General features: G+C 36.8%; 1 protein-coding gene across 3 annotated transcripts in view; it reads left to right on the top strand.

The window, feature by feature from the left end:
- The window catches only part of FBXW7 (F-box and WD repeat domain containing 7), a 147471-nt gene that overhangs the window by 59797 nt on the left and 68994 nt on the right, over window positions 1-18680 (top strand). Inside the window, exon 1 of one of the 3 annotated variants that reach the window (XM_060778838.2) lies at window positions 10722-11070. The exons of the other annotated variants lie outside the window; for them this stretch is intronic. Within the exon in view, the coding sequence (XP_060634821.1) occupies window positions 10924-11070 (147 nt within the window). The 5' untranslated portion in view covers window positions 10722-10923. Of the gene's footprint in view, window positions 1-10721; window positions 11071-18680 lie in introns of those variants that run through there. 3 annotated transcript variants of the gene reach the window in all.

Here is an 18680-nt window from a genome sequence, read left to right as displayed (position 1 = left end):
AGTTTTGGTGATAAAACTTTAGTGGAGACATCTTTTCTCCATGATAACTCTTCCAGGAGTGAATTTCCTTTCCTAGGGGTAGATTTCTCTCGCGTCCTGTTGTTTCATCTTGTTTGCTTTGAATTGGATTATGTGAGTCTACATTGCCATATAATCCAATTCAAAGCAGATAATCTGAATTTTGTATGGCAGTGTGGAAGGGATCATAGTTTGTACCACTCTGGAGGCATACTCCCCCGCCCCCCCCCCCCCCCCGGTCCTTTCCTTGAGCATTTGAAAATGGGATAGTGTTTTTTATTATACTGCTTCTGTCATATAGTCTTGGTTTGTTGTATTTTTACTGTTGTTAAGATGTAGATCCAGAAGTGTCACCTGATAGCTTGGAGAGATCCTCTTCCTACTTTTATAGCATACCATATGCAGGTTTTCTTTGAATTGAAAGGTGCTGTGCAGCTTATACTTTTGCAGACATAAATGCATTTGCTAAGAATACTCTAAATTATTGTTGTTTATCAGGATATCCTTATACCATGACTATGGCATGAATTGTCCCAAATGGAGTAAATACTTTGAATCAAGGATATTTTCACAAACGTTGAAAACTTACCTGTCTGAATACACCTCCCTTTATGAGCCAATTAGAGCTTTAAGATCTGCTGGGGAGGCCCTGCTGTCTGTCCCACCCCCTTCATAAGCGCAACTGGTGGGGACAAGAGACAGGACCTTCTCAGTGGTGACTCCTGGGTTGTGGAACTCCCTCCCCAGTGATTGACCTCATCCCTCCTGGTTTCCAAGAAGAAGCAAAAGATGTGGCTTTGTGCACAAGCATTTATAGTAATGAAATTTGAATTTAACCTTGTAGTCTGAATAATGTCCATGGAAAAACTTGAAACTTGGAAAGTATGATTTGGCACTCTCTTATGTTTTAATCTGTTTTATGGTCTTATATGTTTTTATTGTTTATATGCTTTAATTGTTTTGCAATTTAATGTGATACCTTTACGTTATTTATATGATGTGACATTGAATTTTTGCCGCAATTTTGTAAAGCCGCTGAGTCCCCTTCGGGGTGAGAAGGGCGAGGTATAAATAAATAAACATTCAATAATTAGGTCAATTGTGGGTCAACTGTGGTTGGGATCACAAATAGGATTCAGACTTTTGCATTAGGATAGCTACAGATATTCTAAATGTTTTAGTAAAGTTGGCTGTTAAATGTATGGGCACTAGAGGGTGCCATTAGATGCTTAAATACAGTTTTCCAATTTTTTGTGTGAAAAATATACTTTTAAGCTTCATCAGTGGTTCTTACACGCAAGTGATGCTTATCAAAAAAGATCAGATCTTTTTATCTCTTATTGACAATAATGATACAATTATGTTAATAAAAAGTACAGATTTGAAATTTTCTAAATCAGTCTCTGAACATATTTCAAGGGATTTCCTTGAAATTAAACCACTACTTAAAGAGTTAATTAAAATTAAAGAGATACATTCTATTTATATGGCAAGGTTCTTAGTATAATGACCTGTTTTACATATGCTATTTAGCATAAATCCAAAATACAACTAGTAGCATTATGCAGGTTGTTGTTTAATTTCCTGTAGTTGTGATTTATGTGTTATTTAATCTGTATTTTGGGTGATTGTCCCTCTTCTTTGAAAAAAGAATGTTAAACTCTTCAGCAAACCTACACAACCTGTGGTCATTTAGGTGTTTGGGACTCCAACTCTCTGAAAGCTTAGCCAACTTGTCCAATAAGCAGGAATTCTGGGAGCTAAACACCTGGTGGACCACAGGTTGTGCAGACCTGTTCTACAATATTCCATTTCACAAATATTCTGTGCTTGAAAGCTGTAATTGAAATCAAGACCACTTGAAATATAAATCACAAAAATAGAGTAATTTGAATATTTTCAGAATGCTTAAGAACTCCCAGAATTTATTTATTTATTTATTTACTTTATTTATATACCGCTTTTCTCAGCCCTCAGGCGACTCAAAACAGTGAACAACATCGATACAAAACATCACAAGACAAGTATAGGGCAATTAAAAACAATTGTAACATAAATCATTAACATCAGAATAACAATCATTAGCGCCTCAACAGTAACATCAGAATCCAGTCTCATCATCCATTATTCCATTCCTATGTTCAATTACACTGTTTAATCAAATGCTTGTTCGAACAGCCAGGTCTTCACTTTCCTCCGAAACGCCAGCAGGGAGGGGGCCAATCTGATATCTGCAGACAGGGTATTCCACAGCCGAGGGGCCACCACTGAGAAGGCCCTGTCTCTCATCCCCGCCAAACACGCCTGTGATGCAGGCGGGACAGAGGGCAGGGCCTCCCCAGATGATCTTAGTGTTCTAGTCGGTTCATAGGAGGAGATGCGTTCGGAGAGGTAAGTAGGGCCAGAACCATTTAGGGCTTTATAGGCTAACGGCAGCACTTTGAATTGTGCCCGGTAGCAAACTGGCAGCCAGTGGAGCTGGCGCAACAGAGGAGTAGTATGCTCCCTGAGTGCCGCTCCTGTTAGCAACCTGGCTGCCGAACGTTGGACCATTTGAAGTTTCCGAGCAGTCTTCAAAGGCAACCCCACGTAGAGAGTGTTGCAGTAGTCTATACAGGATGTAACCAGACTGTGGACTACCGTGGCCAAGTCAGACTTTCCAAGGTATGGGCGCAGCTGGCGCACAAGTTTTAACTGTGCGAATGCTCCCCTGGTCACCGCTGAAACCTGGGGTTCCAGGCTCAGCGATGAGTCCAAGTTCACACTCAAGCTGCGAACCTGTGTCTTCAGGGGGAGTGTGACCCCATCCAACACAGGCTGTAACCCTGTGCCCTGTTCGAACACATGATTTAGAGATTATGTTTTATTTTATATACTGTTGTCCTATAGCCTCGTGTGTAAGTCTAGAAATTTTACTTTTAAAAATAAACTAAACAAAACTATGTCAATGTGAATGCTGTATGTTAAGTCTTATACAAACATAACATACCCCTTCTCTCAGTAAAGTGGGTTAAACCTTTGTGCCGGCTGAATTGCTGACCTGAAGGTCGGCACTTCAAATCTGCGAGATGGGGTGAGCTGCTGTCTGTCAGTTCCAGCTTCCTATGTAGGGACATGAGAGGATGGTAACACATCCGGGCATCCCCTGGGCAATGTCTCGGGAAACAGCCAATTCTTTCACACCAGAAGTGACTTGCAATTTCTCAAGTCGCTTCTGACATGATTAAAAAAAAGTTAAGTGGCAAAAAGGAAGGACAGCCTCAAAGAAGCAGTAATCACTTTTTTTTCTGACGTGGCACTGCTTCTGGCTTTTTTGAATTACTGGGTGGGCAAATGGTGGTAGAAGCCAGAGGTACCTGGCCCGCTGAGGCAACTTTGGTGCCTATAGGGGATGGACATAATAGCAATTTGAGCATTTGAACATTATGCAGTGACTTCCATGTTCCTGTTGATGAATATGTGATAGGCTTGTAAACTCAGATTTGTGGCTACCAATTGAGTTTAGGAACAGCTTGGCTCAAGTGCTGAGTGTATTTGAAGATAAGCATTCTGAGGAAGAAGACTAATGAGACTTTGAATGAAGTGTTTTGCTATTTACATTGCCTAGTGACCTACTGCCCGGAAAGCTCCAAGACCACATTGTCCACTGGTTCCTTTCACCTTTTGAATGAACGGGAGCAGTTGTATAATTCTTTGCCGGATGAATAGAGAGTAACTATTCAGGAGACAAGAGTCATCAACTTGTGACTCAGGTAGCACAGATGTGATTGCTTACATTGCATAAGAATTTTAGGAAGGAACCTGTGATTAAAAAAAAAAGATTGGTGTATGCTGGTCTGTGCAAATTGACATATTGGTAATATGAAAGATGACAAAAATCATGTCTGCATCTTGTTAATACTGATTTTGTGTAATAGTTTATTCTGATGGTTTGGTTAATATGTGTGTGAAGATGGTTGTGTATGTGAATTCAGAACAATCAAGTGCTTCTGAGGAAGCTTGAATAATGATTATGCTTCTGTAGTGTCTTGGTCAGATTCTGACCATATTTAAAAATGGCACTTGATTCACACATTGAAATTAGTACATAATGGAAAAATATGCAGAAATAATCTTTAGACAAATTAGGGAAAATGTGTTAACATTGTGTACATACAAATATTACAACTGAATATGAAGCAAGGGTGGAAAGAAAATTCAAAGGGACTTCATGGAAACTCAGTAAAATCTACACCAAGAAATGTTGATATTTCTACTAAGAATGGATCTCTTCTTTAATCCCCATTATTATGCCAATGTAGCACATACTAGCACACCTACCTGCCAAAGGTCATGCATCTGTGATTTTTGGCTTGGCACCCAATGTCTCTTAATCCCCATTCTCCACGCTCACTGATAAATGCCACAGATGTCCAGCTTCTTGTTAACAAAATTAATACTTGGCACTTGATATGATTTTCAACAAAATACTTTTCAGCTACCAGGTATTGGTGACATTTTGAAAGTAATTCCTAACTTTTCTCAGCATAGAGAGAATCGAGGACTGAACAGGAACAGCTTTACAGTCACCTGTGTCTATATTTTTTACTGATCCTGTGAAAACCTAATATGATACCCAGTGTGGAGCATTTATTTCTAAACTGCTAGGCATTAATTACTGAATCACAGAAACCTTATGAGTGCAATGTCAGTTAAATAATTATTGCTACTAAAATCACGACAAAACCAGTGAGTCATCTAGTGGATCACCCACAGACTGTTTAAACTAGTGATGGCGTTTGCTGGATGTCTGAAGCAAGGCTGGCATGAATTATTAAATCCTGGTAGATTTATGATTAATTCCATTTGTGTAAAGCTCTATTTTAGGCCTATTTAGACCACCCGAGCACAGGAAAAATAGACAAGACAAAACTGGAATTCCAATCTGTCTCAGACTACCTCCTTCCCCCCGCCTTCCTCTTCCTTCCTTTTTTGAACCTCAAACATTCTTTACTTCACATATCTCCAGCTTTATTAATAACCCTACACTCCTTTTCAGTATGCCAGCTGAACAGGATTATGCAGCTTTGACTGCTGCTATCGTTTGAATGCCATGCTGCATTTGGTTCGTTTTCCATTTGTTAGGTTATGTATTTGATGGGCAATCTCTAACTTATATGTATGCTCAAGATGCATTAAAAGAGTGCGCTGTAAAATGAATAAATTTTAAAATTATATAATAATGTCATTGGTCATGGCACGTCTGACATTCTTTGATATATGTATAAATAGAAAGTTGTATAAACAGTTAGAAAGGCAAACCCATGGCCACAAAACATACAGTTTTTCACAAGATGAATTAAATTGTTTTAACGGGTTGCACACTCTTCGCTCAATTAAATATTGAATCCGGTGTCTTAACAATTTTTCTACTGCTATTTAAATAATTTCGTGTTGCTGTTTTCAATTGTTTGTTCACATTTGTAACTTCTCAGAAGTGCATAAAGCTTTTTAACATGACACCTTAAAGTGAAATATTTCAAGCCTAATGGAAAGAAGATAGCTGACAAAGAAGATAACGCTTATGAAACAATTGATAGTAGTGTTATTTATATATTTTTTCTTTCCATGTGGACATTCATATGAAAGTTTGTTTGCTCTGCTGTCTCATAATGCATCTTTTAAATGGAATACCTGTAAAAAGAGCAATCAGTAGCCAAATTCTTTAAGAGCAACTGTAATAGTTCTTTTAATAGCTTCTACTACCCTGAGACAAACGAAGACTTAAACTTAATCATCAGATAAAGCATAGTATAGCTGATAAGGATTGGTCTGGCATTTTTCAAATGTTTGAAGTATATAGGATGATGCAGCTGAGTTTGTGTTACATATCTGAAATACTTTATGAAATATTTGATGTAGGAGTGTAGACAAATGTTCCTGAAATGTGAATTTTAAAAACAGGTAGAGAAATTAACTGTGATTTAGCAATTTATATGCATGCAGCCATACACACATACACAGAGGGAATGAGAGGTCTTATGTTTGTAATGTATCTGACTAATGCATTTTGTTAATATATAAGTATTGGTTCTCTGTGTGCAGGAGTGCATGGTTATTTTCCAGCTGTAAAACAGAAGATGTATGACGCTGAAATTTATATAGAGAGAGTGTGGTCTTCACCTTGCATTTATTTATTCAAACATTATATACCATCCTATATGGCGATTTTACAAATTGTTTAAGTAAAATCAATTTGTGCAGGGTTAACTCTAAACAATAAAATCAATTAATTACATTAAAAACATACTAAGTAGAGTTATTCTGTCCAGATCAGGTCTGGAGTGTAGGAGAAATAGCCTTGGCCCATTCTCTAAGCATCAAATCCAATAATAATTTTATAACAACAACAACAACAACAACAACAGAGTTTTGGAGCACAATACTCCTAACCTCATGATTGTGTTAAAAAACAAAGTATGGATCGTCGATGTTGCAATCCCAGGTGACAGCAGGATTGAAGAGAAACAATGGAAAAGCTGACACGATATGAGGATTTAAAGATCAGACTTCAAAGACTTTGGCACAAGTCAGTAAAGGTTGTCCCAGTAGTGATCGACACACTGGGTGCAGTTCCTAAAGACCTTGGCCTGCACTTAAACACAATTGGCGCTGACAAAATTACCATCTGCCAGCTGCAAAAGGCCGTCTTACTGGGATCTGCACACATTATTTGCCGATACATCACACAGTCCTAGACACTTGGGAAATGTCTGATGTGTGAATCCAATACAACGGCCAATAGAGTGATATTGTCTGCTGTGGACTCAACTTGTTGTGTTTCTAATAATAATAATAATAATAATAATAATAATAATAATAATAATAATTTATGACTAGACTGCCCTCTCTCCCCAGAAGGACTCAGGGTGGTTTGCACATAAAAAGGCAAACATTCAATGCCTCAAAATAGGTACAGGCAAATCAAATAATACAAAATAATGAATAGTAACAACAGAAAACTTACAACAAAGGAATTAAGCATCAAAATAAAACAAAAACAAGCAATTAAGACATAAAAACCAAAATAAACATTACAATATACAACCTAAAAAACAAATGATGAGACATTACATTAACAACTATGTTTCATCTAAGATGTATCATAACAGCCACCTAATACATGTAGATTAGCCAACAGTCCTAATCCTCCTCTTTCCATATGCTAAAGTGCATAGGTATGTTTTTAGACGTTTCTTAAAGGAGAGGAGGGTAGGGGCCATTTTTATTTCTTTCGGGAGGAAGTTCCAGAGACAGGGAGCAATCACAGCGAAGGCCCTCTCTCTCATTCCCACCAACCAAGCTTGTGACAGGGGTGGGACTGAGAGGAGGGCCTCTTCTGTAGACAGCAATGTACGTGATGGTCTATACAGGGAGATGATTTAACAAATAGCCTGGACCCGAACCGTTTAGGACTTTATAGGTAATTACCAGCACTTTGTATTCGGCCTGTTGCAGCATGGGTGTTGTCCTCTCATGATATGGCGCTTCAGTTAGCAATCAAGCCACCAATTTCTGCAGTAATTGCAGCTTCTGAACTATCTTCAGAGGCAATCTGCTGTGCTTATATCAGAGACAACTTGAATTTAGAGCTTTCTAATCTGTCCTGTTTACCCCCCCCCCCCCCCCCCCCGCTGCAACCACAACATCTTATCATGGTTGCAAAGGGCTCATTTTTTTTAAAAAATGAGGTGGACCATAAATATATAATCAATTTCAAAAAGCAGTCTGTAATATAGGAGAAAGGTCCCATGCAAGTGTTTCAAAATGTTGCCATACTCATTCATTAACATTTCAAGGCAGATGCTCATCAACCAGGCTTACCAAGAATCTTGTAACTTCTTTAATTGCCCCCTTCTTGCAAGAAATGTAGCAAAGCAATCTTTGTTGTTATTTATGGTATATCATTCAAAATTACACTATCTTCATAATTCACATTGAGGTTTTTAATAATTCAAGTTTCAAATAGCATGTCAATTGATTCTTCATAGATATTACAGCAATACTCCCTTGTATTTATATTCACTGCAAGGAATTGTTTTTGTATGTGTTTTATAAACCTCTGGGCATAGTATCTGTTAAACTACATTGTATCTTCAAACCTCCATTAACAAACATAAGATTGATGTCATGTGTTTTCCATCATATGTCTACTTTGATTGATAAACTAAAATTTAAAATGAAAATCAAATAATAACTTGGGACAGTCGAAATCCTTATAATAAAACTTGAGTGAATTCTTGGAATCATGTGGATGAAAGCTTAACTTGACAAATGGCCATGCTACAACCTTTTATTTAGTTTAGTGTAATTATAATCAAAGCAGTATGAACTGATATGTTTGAAATTGCTTAATGGCTAGCCATTCCAATTGTTTGCTATGTCAACCTGTGTCAAGCTGTGTGGATTCTGCAGACTGCATATCTTCATACTTGCAATTCCTGTGTTTTGTATGTATGCATTTTTATGACGGGCTCTGAAAATGTGTTAACCCTTTGAGAAGTGATAGTAGATCAAAGGATTTTTTTTTAAAAAAAGAAGCAATAGAGACAACTCAAAGAGTTTGTTTTTAAGTAGAATAGCAATATATATTCCAAATGTTAAAAGGAAACAATTGTTAGAGAATCTTGCAATATCATATCACAATTGAGTTTTCAGGTTTTACAGATCAAAGGATAGTATGCAGACAAATTAGGATGTGGTTTGGGATGAGTCTCATGATATTTTTCTGAATGTTTTCTGGATACCTGCCTGTGCCTTTGCTACAGTATATTTCCTATTGTGTTTTGTTACGGGTATGTATGCTCTGTTGTCCTCCCAGATTAATCGGTGTTAATATAGACCATGGCTAAGCTGTGAATTGAGAACTGTATTTATGTGGGGGGTTTTTTAAAAGAAAAAAGTGTAGTCAATTATTGTTGTAGTTTGAACGTTGGTTATGACTCGGTTTTGGAAAATGGCATTCATAACCATTTGGAGTTCATAACTTTTTGGAAAACCAGAGAAGAGCCAAAAACTCTTTAGAGTAGAATCTTCTCTTGTGGTATACATCTAGATATAATTATGCAAGGCAATTTGGCTTTCAGTTGTTAGACTGATAACCTGTTGTCTCTGATCTGTTAGGAAACAGAGAATATGCCAGTGCCCAAAAAAGCAATGCTTCAGAAGTGTTTTTCAGTGCCCAAAATATACCTACTCTCACATAAAACAACTTGTTTTATATCATGCACTCAAGAAACAAAACGAAGTAGACTTTGTTAAAAATAACATATTTGGTTTACTCACAACTTCATGTGTCTAGCATCCACAGGTATACAACTTACCAGTTTCAGATATGTTTGAGATAGTTTGTGCAAATGGCACAGGGCAACTTTGTTACAATCAGCAGCAGGCAAGTGTTGGTCTGAGCACTCCCAAAGTCTTATAAAGTTGGAGCTTATCTCAGAGCTGATTATGTGGTCTGCAGCCCCTCCCACAACTTCTCAGGAAATCATAAAGGAAGAAAGCTGCATACTAGAACATACATGCAATAAGCAACAGGATTATATACAAATTATTAGGGAAAGCTTGAAGTAGGTTGTAACTTCCAACACTCGGGAGCTCAAGGTTCAAATCACTGCTCTATTTTAGAAACCCAGTGGGGTGATGTTGAGCAAATCACATTACCAGCTGTTAGAATTTCTGGGAGCTGAAGGCCAAAACATCTGGGGACCCATAGGTTGAGAACCACTGCTTTAAAGGACAGCAAAGGCAACCCCTCTCTGAACCAATCATGCCAAGAAAGCACTGTGAAGGCACATAACATGAACAAAGTTTAGATCTATCTATGGAACTCGGTTAAAGGGTTTTGCCCATTGATGTTATCTATGTATAAAATGTGCATACCTTTACCATCTTTTCATTCATTTCTTATTAGTCAGATCATATATTTTGTGTTTAGTTTGATCTTGCTAGAATGAAAATGATTTTGTGAAGCAAAGCTAATGTTTGATTGTAAATTGATTGTAATTTTAACAGTGTTTTGAAAATAAAAATAGTTGCTTTCACAATCAAGGGGTGGATGAAGGGAGAAATCTCATTTAGATTTCTGTGGGAAAAAGTCTAAATGTGAATTCTCTAAGAATTAGATTGTAACTTTAAGAATTAGATCCAAATTTAGCCACAATTTCAGCAGACACTTTGAAATGAATATGTCTGATATGTCAATCATGGCAAAGTTTTAATCTATCCGGACTTTAAGAGATTTACATCTTCATTCCTCCAGGTAGCTACCTCTATTAATATTCTGTAAGCAAACAGTGGTCCAGTTTATCTGTAGTTTTCAACTGTTGAACATGAATACAACTATATATGTTATATCATATATTATATCATAGTACCTCATTAATTACAATATTAAAAGAGGCAATTTCCGCTTAGCTTACATTATCAAAAGCTTGTTAATATAGTTCAGACTAATGTCACTGAAGATATTAAAGATCTCTCCCATTCAAAAATCCTTGACTTTGATTTTAAAACTATTTTAGTAGTAAGCATTTTTAATATGACTTACTTCAACAGTGTATGTGTTAGTGATACTGTATGGGTGGGCCAATAACTGTTTGATTGGCAGGGACAGTCTGTCGGCATAGTCATTTATAATTCCGTTCTATGCTAGGATAGCTTGCACTTCACTTAGCACCAGGCAGGTCAAGACACTTGGTAGGAGAGATTGAGAAGCCAGAGACAAAGACAAAGCAGGCCGTGGAAAGTTGAGTCCCTATTTTGAAATCCTCAGTTACATACAATACTACCATTTCATTTTAAGGGTGGTTTTTTAGTAATGTTCTTTTGTTGCCAATAATTTTGGACTGAGAGAACACTACAATGTCAAAACCAGGGAAAGTATCTGTAAATCATGGCTTGGTTCCTGTTGATCTTCCAAGTACAAAAGAGCCTCTTCCTCACCAAACTGTGATGAAGATATTTAGTATTAGCATCATTGCCCAAGGCCTTCCTTTCTGTCGTAGACGGGTAAGTGTTTCTTCTGGGGGGATTTGTGGTGTTTCCATGTGTGTGAAGACTTATGAATGTTCACTTGTGTATTGTGACTTTTAAGTACTATGTCTTAATTATGGTAGTTTTGGTACAGAAATAATCGACTCACTTATTTTGAAATAGTACATCCTGTGTATGGTCATAATGTTCAACTCAATGATATACTTATTTTTGTTGGTCAATCAGACATCTTCATTTATTGAGGAACATATGAAAATGTGCTTCTCAGATATTACAACTGTTTAATTTTTGAATTGCCTAAATGTTACAAAAATACTTATAAGAAAACTAGATTTACCTATATTAAAAGACCCTCCCCCAATCAGTAGACGTAGGCTCATTTAATTAGTACTCATTTAATTTTTTTTTTGTGATTTTACAAAAATTAGTTCAGATCTGTTTACTTTTCTTCCTTCACTTTCCACATTTTATATCTATCTTAATCCATTTTTCAGGTTTAGGATTATTCCCAACCACATATCCTAACAACTGGGCAATATGTTCTAATCAGTAGTATTTTCTTCTATGCAAATCTACATAGGTTAACAACTTTTATATATATAAACGTCAGGAGAGAATGCCTCTAGCCCATGGCCATATAGCCCGAAAAAACCTACCATAACCCAACTTTTATATAGTGTTACTAGAATGTTACATGACTTAATTATATTTATTAAATAGTATGGTAAATTGATTTTTTGAAAGTAAGAGCCTTATTGAAACATGATTTTATTTGTATTTCCTCCCTTTTTAGTGAAACTTAATTGTAATATATCCGTTTTCTGAGTCATTATCAAGAGAAGGCAATTGTTTGTAGGTAGCCTGGATGATGAAGTCATCTAAACATGTTGAATGACTTGCTTTGTATACATTTTATGCCATTATGAACATTAAATGAGATCTCCATTTCCATGAGGTTCACTTCAGCTACTTAGGTATCTCATATCTGTGTGCTCCGGTTTACCTTAAGACCAAAATTGATCATGAAGTCCATTAAGCTCTCTTGAAGATTTCTGGTTTATTTATTATGTTTTTCTTTAATTGAATATATGCTTTTCTTAAAAAAAGAACAGCTTAGAAACATGTTGAAGTTTTTGAAATAAGTTTTTAAAACTTCTAATAATTTCAGTGTGGTTGAAAATACATTTCTCCTTGTTTGAACATAATTATGAAGTAGGAAACAAATATGTGGAGTAATCCTTGTGAATAAAAATATTTTAGTTATGAGATCTGACAGTTCTTCTGTGTCCCCAGCACTAGTTATATTCAGCTTCTGTTGAGCACATTACTATAAATGGTCACAGAACACAACAGTAGGCATCTGTAATTTTTTAGTACTTTGGTAAAGGTACAAAGTAGAGTTTCAGGGCTAGTTTTCTTATAATAAAATTATGGATTTGTACAAAAAATGTATCAAAATAAGTTCAGCTTAAAAATATTTTCCATCATTTTTAACATAAACTTCTGTGACTGCTTCAAAACTTACTGATAGCTAAATAAAATCCAGGTTACGAAATATGTATTAAGAAAAATGTAAATAGTTGTTTTACTGAATTATAATAGTTGTAGTCTTGGTAATCCAAATTATAGTAATCTTAATCTTTCAAAAATGTCAAGTTTTTAAATTCCATATGAACTTTAAATTACACAGTTCATTCTTGAAAAAACAATTTTTAAAAAATAATTATGCTAGGAATAGAAAACATCCATGTAGGAAGGCTCATTTCATTACAATTCAAACAATTTTGAAACATCTTTTCTTAGGTATATGTTTTTTCAGCTGTGATAATGTTAAATCAGTGACAGTTTGCTCTGTTTCCTTCATAGTGTACAATCTTATGAGCAGGACACAGTGTGTAGAAACTGTCTTTTCTCTCAAATAACTGGTGAACTTCACATTAATTTTCAGTTATCTGAGCAATCACTTATCGCCGTAGGCACATAATAAAGATTGCATGTGCTTATTCAGTATTCCTTTAGGCAGATGTAGCTCTTATGTGTCAGTGGGAGCTTAATCCATCTCAACAGTAGTTTTCCCACCATATCATACTCTACTTTTCCCACCATATCATACTCCACCAAAAAAACAACCCTTGCATTAATTCTCTCTTCTGTCCATAGAGAGTAGTGATTAATTTTGATGCATATTAAATCTCCTCCTCTGAGTTAAGACTGCAGTTCTTTATCCACTTCTGTAAAAAGATAGTGGTAAATAAAACAATACTAAGAGTGTGGGGCAAAAACATACAATATTTTGTGCCAAGTAGTTTTTTAATTGAATCTTAATAATGGTTGAAAATATAATAATGTAATACTTCATTGGCAGTTGTCACATAAATGACTGCTTCCCATTGTGCTTCCTCACCCACCTACAGCCCTCACAACCCCCTCCCCACAAAAAAATCAGGAGTGTGAGAGTGTGTGTGTGTGTGTGGGGGGGGGGGGGGCTTCCAACAGGAAGGACCAAATTTTCTGATGGAACTATAATCTACAATTCACTCCTCCAACAGTGGATGCTGCTTTATGTGCCTATTGGATCACCTTAAAACTCATTAAAGCTGCAAAATTGCAAAAACTGTTCAGTAGAAGGCTTTGTAATGTCTTGCTGATAATGAAAATGTTACAGGGTAGTTCCTTTAAATGTGAGAAGTCTGTTCATTGGTATATATTATGCTCTCCTGATAAATGCACAGGCAACATAATGAGAGTGGAGGGAGTAATGTGAAAAATATGTTGATTTGTAAAAGTACCTGTACCATAGTACTTCTATTTAGTATTGTCTCATGTATAGTGACCCTGTCATAGGTTTTTTTTTTTTGATGAGATTTGTTCAAAGGGAGTTAGTCATTGCGTTCTTTCTGATAGGGAGTGTGACTTGCACAAAGTCACCCTAATGGGTTTCCATGTCTCAGTGCAGATTTGAATTTTAGTCTTGAAATCCTAGTATAATACACAAGCCAGTACACCACACTAGTTCACATTAATTGTTTGCTGGAGATTAATATTGAATCTCGTAACATAATTTTTTTTGGACCCTTATAGTTCTCAGAGCTGTGCTATTTTTTTCCTTTTAAAAATAATATTCATAAAATTATAGGACCGATACTTGACTAATGCAGACACCAAATCTACACCACGTGATATAACATCTTCCCTGCGAAGGCACTAATTTTTGCTTACCTAACATAGCTAAGATTTCAGTCTATTTATACCTTTCCTTGAGATTATAGATAATTATTAGATAATGTTTAAGAAAATGGAAGGTTTTGTACATATATCTAGAAAAAAAATTCACAATCTGGCGGGGACGAGGGAGAGGGCCTTCTCGGTGGTGGCCCCCCGGCTGTGGAACACTCTCCCGGCACACATCAGACAGGCGCCCTCCCTCATGTCCTTTCGAAAAAGCCTTAAGACCTGGCTGTTCGAGAGGGCATTTAATTAAGTGCTAAGCAACAACATTACGGTAATGAGAACTGGAATGGTACAAGGAAAATGAGACTGGCTATGATTCTACTAAGAGACGAAGCGGATTTTTATGTAGTTTGTATTTGTTGTATAGTCATATGTTGTTGATACTGGCCTCTGTAACTGTCTTTTTATGTGTACTGTACACCGCCATGAGTCGCCCGTAAGGGCTGAGAATGGCGGTCAATAAGTGCATCTAATAAATAATCTAATAAATAAATAAATACAATCTCTGATGGAAACCTTGCAGAAGCCTAGTTGCAGGGAACTCTAGTTTGAGTAAACCTGTTATATGCTAATAACAAACTTGTCTGAGATTGTGTTATTAAACTAACAAAGCTATCGACACAGAAAGGGGGTGGGGGGGGGGTTCATTAGTAGCAGGATTGGGGAAGCCTTAACATTTGTAGAATTATAAAAATATTTTAGGAAAAGAGAAGATAGAATTTTGCAGTGAATACTAAGCAATGTGACTGACAGTTTGAGGAGTGGACAGAAAATTGGAAGGGAGATGGGAATGTGTTGTTCTTGGAAAGAGCCTGGCTTGTTGAATCTCAGAATAGGTATGATGTTTGTTTCAGTAACACTAAATTAAAAATCATGTTATATTCTTGTGAAGGGAAAATATTTGCTGATATTTGGAGATGCTATTCAACTTGGTATAGGGTCATAAAACCCTATGAACGTCAAATTAGTTGGAAACAAATTATATGTGACCAAGAAATCCTTATAATTTCAGTGGGTCTCCTTTTATTAGGACTCTTGATTTTAGCCTATAAACTAAATGAACAGTGATGTCCCCAAAAAACAAATAACCCACTTCTTAGAAGCCTTCCAGTGATCCCTTTTTTTTCAGCTGTGGAGCCCTTTTTAAAGCAAAGGTTTTTCATGGAGCCCCATGAAATGTATGATATGATATATCATATTATGTATATAATGTGTCTCTATCAGACATGGGCAAACCTTAGGACACGGGGCCGAATTGCGTTTATTATTACAAAGGCTGGATGGCCATCTGTTGAGGGTGCAGATGGATGGAGAGTGTTTGTGTGAACTAATTTAACTAACTAAAAAAATGAACAAATTCCTATGCACACTACACATATCTCATTTGTAGTGCAAAAAAAGAAAGAAGGAAAGAATGAATGAAAGAAAGAAAGACCAATACAATATTTTAAATGAAGAACATTTTAAACCAATATAAATTAACAATATTTCAGTGGAAGACCCCAGGGGCCATCCAGCCCAGACCCTATTTATTTATTTATTTGCTATATTTCTACCCCACTCATCTCAACCTGAAGGGGACTCAGAGTGACTTACAGGTATGCCAAAATTCAATGACGTATTTCAAATATAAATTCTGCAGCCATGCAGTAAAAACATGATCAAAGCACTCCTGAGTGGTAGGAGGGAAATAGAGTCTTGTAAGCAAAGGGTCTGGGCAGCAAGGAAAAGAGCCTGAGTGGCAAGGGAAGCGGGGGAGAAAGGATCTGGGTGGTGAGTAAAAGAGCCTAGGTGGTGAGAGAACTGGAGGAGAAAGGGTCTTTATCTCAGGATGCTGCTGCTATTTTGGCAGTTCCAAACTTTAATTTCCCTGCAGTTCTCAGGAGGAGGTGGAGGAGGAATGAAGAGGAGGCGGGAAACAGCATGGTGCCACTTGTGGAGCTCCAAGGGCTCTGCAGAGCACAGTTTGAGAACCCTTGCTGTAAAATACAGGGTTTGTTCAGAGCAAGTTTTTAATAACGTGAAGTATAAGATATAGATTACAGATATTAACATTAAAAGCACATGCAATCATGAAATCCTTATATGTGAAGTTCAGTTAGAATGAGAAAATATGCTGTAGTATAGGTTTCTGAACATCGCCCAGTGGCAGTTTTAGACATTTACATAAAGGTGTTAGCGACAAGATGCAGTGTTTACAATGGACTCTGCAGAAAATGATTCAGCTGTACTTGATAAAAAGAAAAATCAGCTGGAAATACTGATTTATTATAAGTAAATATTTTATTTTTATGCCTATTTTATGTACCTATATATCTGGGGTTGCATACATAATTTTCAGGTGGAAAGGGGTTGCGAGTGGAAAAAATGTCAGAAGCTCTGATCTAGTAGACCGGAAAATTCATTTCTCTTAGACATCATGTCTAGTCTTCAGCGCTCTTTCACCAGAAATGTTTTATTATTGAAGATCTCTTGTTCAAAGATGCTGGGATTTTTAACTTCTCCGCTAATGGTCAAATGAAACTTATGCTTTAAATGAGATCCACTGCAAAGCAGTTAGGGTTTCAGGTTCTACCCCTGCAGTTCAGATCTCACTTTCACAGATTGTCTTCATGTGCTGAATGTGTCTATACCCTTTTCCTCCACCAAGTTCTCTTTGTCAGTAATTGCGTGGCATTTTTAATGTCTAGACAAGTCTTCACGTTTTATTGGCGCTGTGGTGAAAAAGTCCCTCGGGGTGTAAAAACATTCAACCCCCTGTTACTGCTTAGAGGAACCTGTGACGGGTCTTATCCCAACTCCCTTGAAAAGTTTTTGAGCCTATGGAAGCCATGATATAATTTTACTTATTGAGAAGATTGCCATCACTTCTGCAAAAAAAACAAAAAACAAAACAAAAACAAAACAAAAAAAAAAAAACCTAAAAAAAGGCTTTCTGAGATGTGTGCTTTGCATGTGGGCCAGCCCTATCTATGTTTCCTTTCCACAGGGACAAAGTGGTTCTCAAGCATGTTATATCCTTCCTGCTCAAGGTTTTGTCATCCATGCATCCTCTACACTGTTTGGACATTTATAGGTCCATGACTTTCTATGTGAACTGAATGGTCCCTTTTAGGTAATTGCAGAGGAGTTTTATGTGTGTGTGTGTGGTTTTTTTTCCCTCTCCTTTAATAAGGAGTTTCTGTCTCTTTATAGAGACTTTCCAAATGGACATAGTGACAGTCCACCTGGCTTACAAGCCTGCTGGCATGCAAGCTCATGTCCTAATAGAACTTACTGTTCTGTCTGCTTCACAAGCTTCTTGCTGGGCATACCGATGCATGATATTTGTAGGGCCGCCACCTAGTCGTGGCCCTTTCATCTCTCACTAGACTGAACACAAGTGTAAAGAACACACTGTATTTGGGAGAGATGTGTTTTTTGTCTGTGCCCTTCTCCTTTGGCTAGTAGCTTGCTAGTTTTCCATTTGTTTATGTCACAAAGACCACAAAGAAAAAATCAGACAATCCCAACACCACAGCCTCACCCATCTTCTCCTTGTGCTCTGTTTCTCCTTACATCCTTGGCTGTTGCTTTACTCTACAGAGCTGAAACTTTTGGCCAGAAATATATTGATACAGTGTGAAGACAGTAGGGCTCTAGAAGATTCTGAATCATGGGCCGTGCAGGCACACATCATTGCTCAAAGAACTACAGCAACCTGTCAATATTTCTGCTGTAGCTGTGGGTGCCTGCCCTACAATAGACAAGGCGATGAACAGCAGATCCTCATTCTTAGCATGTATGAAAAGCAAACCAAAGAAGAGTGTTGGTGGTATTGCGGGTGGAGCAGAAAAATCTGCTTCACCAGCAACCACTTGAATATTTAAAAAACACAGATCTAGATTTTTGCGACCAAAATGAAATATTCCAAAATAATTCCAAAAGTGATGAGGAAATACTTTCACAGGGTTTAAGATGACAAGGAAAGAAGTAGTAGAGATTTGAGGACAATAGGATGAGAGGATAGGAACTAAAGAACAACAGTACCATGGTCAACTGCTCAGCAGCTTATGTATATACTTGTTCTACTCATGTGTGTTTTTGTAAAAGTAAAAGGAGGTAGCAGTTCAAGGGCCACTTGTTTATTACTTGTTTATTTCAAAAACCCAACACATTTTGGCCTTTATCAGAGTTGGCCTTCTTCTGGGGCTGAAACTAAAAATACAAATCCAAATACAAATTCCATTAAATGTATTATAAATGTATGCAAATGTGCCTTAAAGTCATTGACTTATGACAATGCAGTAAATTTGATAGCGTTTTCTTAGGCAAAGGATACTCAGAGGTGATTTTGCTAGTTCCTTTGAAATATAGATTGTTATGTACTGCATTATTGATATTTAAGTATGGTT

This window comes from Anolis sagrei, chromosome 5 (genome assembly GCF_037176765.1).
Source record: "Anolis sagrei isolate rAnoSag1 chromosome 5, rAnoSag1.mat, whole genome shotgun sequence".
Lineage (NCBI taxonomy): Eukaryota > Metazoa > Chordata > Lepidosauria > Squamata > Dactyloidae > Anolis > Anolis sagrei.
Note: the sequence above shows the minus strand (reverse complement) of the source record. Positions and strands in the feature narration are given on the sequence as shown.